Raw genomic sequence first — 8,157 nt, 5'->3', positions numbered from 1 at the left:
GGAGGTGTTCCTACAGACGAGAACTGTCACACCTGGACTGTAAACTTAACCCAAGTGTCCAGGAATGCTCACCTTGCCTCTCAGGACAACCAGAAGACTCAGCAGTTCCACCTCTCCCTTGGAATGGTTGAGTGCTTCCTCCCTTGAGGAACTCCCCATTCCCATTCCACTTAGCCCTCTGAATGATTAGGATATGAAAAGTCACTCAATAGCTAAAAAACGATCAAGCTATGAGGTAATCTTTAATAACAACAGAAATCCCAAGATTAGCACCAAGAGCAGAAACTGTTTACTTTTTTGAGGCATTAACCATAACCGTACAGTTCAGGATGCCTGTCTAGGAAAGGACAGTGCCTAAGAAATTTAGGTACTAAACAGTATGGTTTCTGGTTAGAAATGGCCTTTGGTATGACAGAGAAAAATCTAGGTTAGTAAGATCCTCAGCCTTTAGACCCAGAATTGAAAAGACACTGCTTCAATTTTCATTGCTATGAAGTGAAAATAGTATTTTCTAGTAGGCTGAAGTTTACACCCCAATCATGAACTTGCAATATAAAAAGACCTAAGACTGTTTCTCTGGAGGCCAACCAGGAAATTGAAACAAACTTGAGCTCTCCATTCACCTAAGATGTGACTTAGCCCACAGGGAAGGGAACACCACTTAAAGCTTTTGAGGATTCCTAAGCAGGTTAGCAACTCTCATCAACACCAGTTTTTGAATTCAACTTCCTCCTAATTTCCCTTGCTCTGGTGTATCCCTTAACCTTCTTATACAACTTGCTTACCCCATTTACAACTTCCAGATACCTCTCTGTCCTCTTTCTTTCTCTTATTGGACCTTATCTGCTCTCTACCTATTTGTCCTAACTAGCACGACTGCAGCACATACAAGGGCAAATTTATTCTGTGTTCTAAGCCATAAAATGGAAGAGGAAGCTATTGTCTTCATGTGGAGATGGGAAAGATTTGGGGAACAACAGGGATTTTAACTTTTAAGCAACTTTTTGATTCACTTTCTGGATTGGCAATGCATCAGGAAATCTCAACAGAGGTAGGTACACTAATCTCCATGCTGACTGCACTGTAACAATGTGGGAACGGGGGGGTAGGGTGGGGTGGAGTGGCGAAGAGTCTGGTTTAAGACTATCTTTTGGGTCTAAACAGCCTCTTACCAACTTCCCTTGATGACAGTTGAGCTCAAACCCACTTACCTCTCCTGTCAGGAGGAGTCAGGGTACATGAAGCTCAACTCTTTTGATGGTTTGGTACCATTATTTGTATAACTTTTCTATTTAAAAAAAAAATCATATTTTATGGTTTCTCCCACTCATTTTTTATTCTCTAGTTCCTAGTCTAGTGTTTTGAGGCTCCTCTTCAAATCCTAATAACTTTTTGTGGGGAGGGGGAGCATATGAGTCTATAATGATTCTAGACAGAGAACCCTTAAGATAAAATGGAGGAAAAATGTCCTTTATACATAATTAGATATGCTCAGAGGGTACAGATTAAGAAGTAAATGCAATGGAGCAAAAGTGGTATCGTAACAGGAAATATTTAATTTTCCAATCTCCACTTTCCATTTTTATAAACTGAAAGAAAAAAATTTAATATATTACAAAATATCTGTACATAGACAAGATACACCCAATGGGGGTCAAAAACAAGAGAGAGAAAGGAATACAGTGTCAGGAACCTAAATCAGGGAGAATGAAGTGGCAACTGACACTTTTCTGATGCAGCATTCTCTCTCAAAACCTGCTGGTAACCATTTTAGCACGGTAACTATATATGCATATTATATATACACACACACACATACAAGTGGTTGGGTGATGTCTATGGCATAAATTAACAGAAGTTTTACTTGCAAATTTGTGCTAACTGCCCTGCTTTAAACGTATAGATTTGATGTTGCTTTCAAATACTATTGTTCTTATGGACAGCTGAAGAAAAAAACTAAGGAAACTGGGTCAAGTATACTTGTTTTCAAAACCACAAAAATGATCACGGTCAAACCAGTTTTGCCTCCCACTCATGAACAGAATCAGATTTCTCATCTGTTCAAAATAATGTATTTAATAGACTTAATATCTCTCATTGTACAATAATCAAACCAAAAACAAAACCACTTTTGAATGGAATTAATTGGGTTTGTAATTTTAAAATGGTCAAGCTGAAATTCTGCCAAACCTTTACTTCCATCATGTTTATAGATAACATAACTGAAAAATTAACAAATACCTTTTCTTCCTCCGTACAGATTTCAGGATATTTAAATAAGTTTTTTTCCTCTGCTTTTAGAAATAGTCAAAATTACCAAACTTTTTTTTTCATTTTAAAAGTTAAGACTCCCAAAATGGGGGTGGGGTGAGATGAGATCATACATACACATACACTCACACATACACTCACCCCCTTCCCTAGTAGGGATGAGGGAATGGAGGCTTAAGTATATTATTTAGGATATTTGGCATAATTAAAAATAAGAGGTGGGAGGGGGAGGAAAAAACATTATTGATGACTGCCGATAACCAAAATACAATGAAAATATATAGAGAATTTTATTCATATTTGATGGGAAACCAACTTTTTTCACTGAATAGATACTTCTGATAGTATCCCAGGCTCAAGTTCTTTAATAAAAAACAGGGAGTGGGGCCCAATAATTCAAATTCAAATATTCTAAAATACAAAGGCCCATGTCTGAGGACTAAGAAGTCAACAGACAGGAGGTTCAGATGAACTTTAATGCAATTTACCAACAGCATGTCAGTAAGCCTAGTAAATCTAACTGGACACATTGGTATAAAAAGCCATCAATGCCAAAATGACTAGAAGGTTCTCTTTCTAATCAGTGTTTGGCCCTGGAGGCATGGCCAGATAAAAAACCCAGAGAATAATAAAGAAATACACACACCATTATCTACCTATTTCATTAACAGTCTTCAAGTAAGTATCTGAAGAGGATTCTTCTTTCATTTCTTTAAAGTTCTGTTTTTTAAGTAATGCACCTTTCTCTTATAAGTAGATTTTATTTTTAAAAGTAAGAACTTGGCATTGAAACATGAAACTTGAGTTTTGAAAACTATCCTTCAAGATACTGAAGCATGTTTGCTTTTTCTTTGTAAAAAGGGGCTAACCTGTTTCCTAAAGGTCTAAGTCTGTGCAGATAAATTATATGACATGTATCTGTTTTTAAAACACTCTATATGCTGGTACTCACACAGAAATAGAAGCCAGAATGAGAAGCCTCCCAAATTATCCCACCCTGACAGCCTTTCCCTTTTTCATTTCCTGTTTATGATAAGGCAAAGTTCTTGCCAGGAAGCACAATTTAACCCCTTTTACCAAATCAAATCCAAATATCTTTGGAGGAAAATCCCTAAAAGAACTGGCAGAATACACATGCTGGGACATGAATATGTCAATACTGTTCTTCCTCACAGTATGCTGATTTAAAATTATTTTTTTTAAAAAGGTCAGGTATTGATATATCTTCAGAAAAATACCCACCCTAAACTAGGTTACATTTCCATGTATCTTCAGGATTTGTTTTTCTCTTTGACAATATCACAATGCTCCGTTTGAAAGGTTTTTGTTTTTTTTTTTGACATAAAAATATACGTGTAAACAATATGCTAAATGCTATTATTAGCCCTCTAGGTATGGAGGCATCATCTCTAACCACAGCTCAGCAGCAATGTCCAAGCTGTCCACATTTACAAATCAACTTCCCCATCAGAACATGGTTTAAAAAACAAAACATTTTAGAATTGAAGAGTTACAGAGAACAATGTAGGAGTTTGAATTTCCTTTCCTTTATTTCAAAAAAAAATAAAGAATTATCCCAGGTTCTTGGGCATCTCAACTATTAATTTTTTCCAAACAAATGCCTCAAAGAGAGAGAAACAGAGAGAGCAAGAGTGGGTGAGCAAAAGAGAAAAAAAGAAAGAGAGAGAGAGAGACGGAGGGAGAGGCAGAGAGCAAAGTGGGGGAGGGAGAGGGAGAACACGTGCACATATGGGCAGAAAGGGAAAGAGATTGGGTAAAATCTACCTACTTGCCCAAGAATGCCACTTTCTATAACCTGCTTTATGTGCAGGGAAAAGGGCCTATCTTTTGTAAAAGTGGAGTAAACTTTAAGGATGAGTAATTTATTTGGAAAAAAAGTATGTTCAAGATGCTCAACGGGCAAAAAGTGTTCACCTAAAAGCAAAATGTGAGATGGTGGAGAGGAAGGAAACATTTATTTAAATCAGCCAGGCCACTGTTTCCCTTATAGCAAAAGCCTAAGAGCAGCTCAAATTTTGTGAACACTATTCTCTTTAAAGGAAAAAAAACCAAAACACCTAAATTAAAATTCAAAAGAAAGAAACCACACAGAACCCCCAACCCCAAAACTTTAAAAACCAAAGAGCCTCTCCTGAGCCATCTCAAAACTGAAACTGTTCTTTCTCTCTTCTGATCAATAAGTGCAGGCAATGAACTAATAAAACATTTACTTTTTAATGTAATCATCCTCTCCATATTCTCTACTTGTATCTACTAAGGTAGAGTTGAAGTAAATGTTCTGGCTATAGCCCATCCAGGGGGACTGGTGCCAACATCATTATTTCGTAAGTCGCCTGCTAGTAGCAAGTGAGCAAGGAATACAACGGACAGCTTTACAGTAGCCAAATGCAGATTACCTCGCTCTGGCAAATGATTTCATTAAAGATTCAGAGAACTGGATGGAAGGATGGAAAGGGAAGGAATCTTTCAGGACACTGAAGTCTCTGGGTTAGTAAGGAACTCCTCTCCCTCTTCCCCCTCTTGGTGGGACTCTTGTAGGCCCCCGATAGAGTTTTCCATAAGCAGAAGACTGAGTTGGGCCCCCCCAGTGAAGGCCTGCTCCTGAGCTGCTGGCCCCAGTGGTTCCTGGCCCCAGCTCCCCATAGTTTTGCAATTTGGTCTCTGCATGTACCACAGAATTGCTGCTTCCCTCAGCCTTCAGGAATGGTTGCCCGACCACCGGGTGTAATGCTAAGGGGACCCTGGTAAAACGGAGGTCCTGGTCCCCTGGAAACTGCACTGACCCTGTGCCCTGGTAACTGCTGGACTCCCCAAGGTGGCTCACAGAGCCTGAGAAGGTCCTGTTCTTCACCAGGGTCTGGACCAAGGATTCTGTCAAGGCTGGACCAGAGTTTCGTTCATCAGTGTCAATGGCACTGAACCCTGTTTCAGGCCCATCAGTGTTTCCATAAGTCCTGTTTGGATGGGGTTGGGTGGAGAATTCCATTGGTCTCAAGGCCTGGTGCTCATGTGGCAGGTGGCCAGGAGGCTCTGCTTCAGGCTGGGATAAAAGTTGCAGCAAGGCGGCTGTCACGGCTGGGTTCAGCTCCTGGGGGGCGCTGGAAAGATCGCCTTCAACCAGAGGGGGTGGAGGTGGCGGCGGTGGAGGTCCGGGGGGCTCAGGGGGCCTCTTCTCTGGTGGAAGAATGTGAGGAGGACATGCTGTGGAAGGGTTACTTCTTTTAAACACCATCTTAAAAAGCACATGTGATTATAAACACAAACACACACACTGCGCAACATAAACAAATATCAGTATAAGTAACCAGATATATAAAGAATAAAATCTTGGGATCAGGAAATTGTAATTATAAATAAATCAGGTGACTAAAAGTAAAACAGTTGCTTTCTGGATCTAATAGCTAGTGTAAAAATATCATAGGTTTCAAATGATTATCCTGATTTTTGTCTGAGAAATTTCCTCCATTTCCTTCCTTTAAAGAACTGTTCTAATATATGCAGGCTGTTGGCAGCCTCCCTGCCCCTTTTTGCTGTTAGATGGAAACATTAAAACAAAGCAGAAGGAAGGAAGATGAGAGGGAACAATATACATGCTGTGGTCACATTTCTAGGACATAATCTTGGTGTACAACAGAGACCTTGTGTGGACTTGCTAACACATTTTACAGAATGTTTCACGACACAGATTAACCTGAAATAAAACTTAATATACAGGAGAGATAAAGTAAAAACTTTTCATTACTGTCATGTAGAAAAATATACTTGCTTCTTCAAACTTTAGCGACCTCTCCCCAAAATGATATTCTGAAAGGATTTTAATTACCATATTATCATTCAGCTTCCTATGTTACAGTAATTTTAAAGATTAAAGTAATTTCCATCATAACTTTCTATTTTGTTTTCCTACCTCCTGCATTTTTTCCATGCTATGAAAAAAAAAAAAAATCACCATAGCAGTGTCATGCAGAATGAGCTGTTGACAAACATCTGTTTATCTTGGAGATAGTGACCAGAACTGAGTAATTAAAAGGGTATTGAATTTACACTATACTCTTTTGTCTTTCTTGAACCACTTCCCCAGACTTTCTTTCTTCCACTGCTGCCTAAATGTGCTTAAGCATAATAAACATTGTCTGATAATGAACTCCTGCCAAGTCAGGAGAGGAGAGATATAAAATGGTATGAGTTTGAGGACATACAAAACCATGGAGACAGAAGTATGGTCAGAACAATGCCTTTAGAAAATTGAGAGTCATCCTGCTGAAGAAAAAAAATTCATGTTTTGGGATACCTTCCAAATAACCAATTTTTCTTTTCCCTATGGAAGCTTATTTANAAAAAAAAAAAAAAAAAAAAAAAAAAATATATATATATATATATATATATATATATGCGTGTGTGTGTTATTCTTCCATTATTTAAGCTGCGATGTAAAGTCATTACTCAAAACAAGCCAAAAACAGTTTTTAGTTATAATTAGATATTTTTGTAGCATATTTATCTTAATTATATTTTGCAAAGACAATCAGTAAATAAGTTTGTATTCCCTTAGCATGCAGATGAAAGCACTCTGAAAACACTACAAAATTGTAAGGTTGTACAGTATAAAAGATGAGGTCAGGTGCTACAAGTAACATCCAAGTAGGGTGAACAACCGTCCCAATTTGTCTGGGACTGAGAGGGTTTTCCAGGTTGTCAACATTTAGCTTTAAAACTGGGACAGATCAGGAATCAACTGGTGACCCTATGTATAGTACCCACCCAAGTTTTTTGTTGACTGATTACCTGGTTGACAGGGTGGCAGGGAAAAATGAATTTAAGGACAAAAAATTAGCCATGGAAAATTTTGAACATGGAGAGTAGACATGCTGAAAAAGGAGGGCTAACTGGACTAGAAGTAGTGACAGATTTCAGAGCCTTTTGCTTTCAACACTCTCTATATAAGGACATCATAGTACCAGTTATTTTTAAAAGTATTTCTGGACTACACATAAAATGTAACACAAGGTTTTTTAATATCGAGGTCAAATAACTTAAAAATGTGTAACTGTAAAAGTGAGATAATCTAAACTTACATTCTTCCAGCTATGCCATTTTTTAATTCAAACTTTGACTTTCATGTAAATAGCCTAATTATGTTTCAAAAGAACTAACTCTTGAGTTCAAATTCCTTCACATATATAAAATAAAACTTTGATTCCAAAGTAGCAAAGGCTGGGCATGGTAGCTCATGCCTGTAATCCCAGCACTTTGGGAGAATGAGGTGGGCAGAGATCAGCCTGGCCAACATGGTGAAACCCTATCTCCACTAAAAATATAAAAAAGTCAGGCAGTGGCACACGCCTGTAATCCCAGATACTTGGGAGGCTGAGGCAGGAGAATCACTTGAACCTGAGAGGTAGAGGTTATGGTGAACTGAAATCATGCAATTGCATTCCAGCCTCGGTGACAGAGCGAGACTCCACCTCAAAAAAAAAAAAGCTATTAAAGTAAGGCTAATAAAACTTCTTAAATGAATTAAAAATAAAATATGAATTACAAATCATACTGTTATGATTTAAAGTATCGATGCTGTCGCTCCTTAAAAGTACAGGACTTTTGGCCAGGCATGGTAGCTCACATCTGTAATCCCAGCAGTTTGGGCAGCCAAGGCAGGTGGATCACCTGAGGTCAGGAGTTCAAAATTAACCTGGCCAACATGGCGAAACCCTGTCTCTACTAAGAATACAAAAATTGGCCGGGCGCGGTGGCTCACGCCTGTAATCCGAGCACTTTGGGAGGCCGAGGCGGGTAGATCACGAGGTCAAGAGATCGAGACCATCCTGGTCAACATGGTGAAACCCCGTCTCTACTAAAAATACAAAA

At 38.6% G+C, this 8,157-nt stretch overlaps 1 protein-coding gene across 1 annotated transcript in view; it reads right to left on the bottom strand.

Annotated features, from left to right (window-relative positions):
* Nucleotides 1-1,536: 1,536 nt before the first annotated feature.
* Nucleotides 1,537-8,157, bottom strand: part of CDK12 (cyclin dependent kinase 12) — an 84,724-nt gene continuing 78,103 nt past the window's right edge. Inside the window, exon 13 of the mRNA XM_017497180.2 lies at nucleotides 1,537-5,466. Coding sequence (XP_017352669.1) covers nucleotides 4,781-5,466 — 686 coding nt within the window. The 3' untranslated portion in view covers nucleotides 1,537-4,780. The remainder of the gene's footprint in view (nucleotides 5,467-8,157) is intronic.

The sequence above is a fragment of the Cebus imitator genome, unplaced genomic scaffold (assembly GCF_001604975.1).
Source record: "Cebus imitator isolate Cc_AM_T3 unplaced genomic scaffold, Cebus_imitator-1.0 Scaffold228, whole genome shotgun sequence".
Classification (NCBI taxonomy): Eukaryota; Metazoa; Chordata; class Mammalia; order Primates; family Cebidae; genus Cebus; species Cebus imitator.
This window is presented reverse-complemented; position numbering and strand designations above follow the sequence as displayed.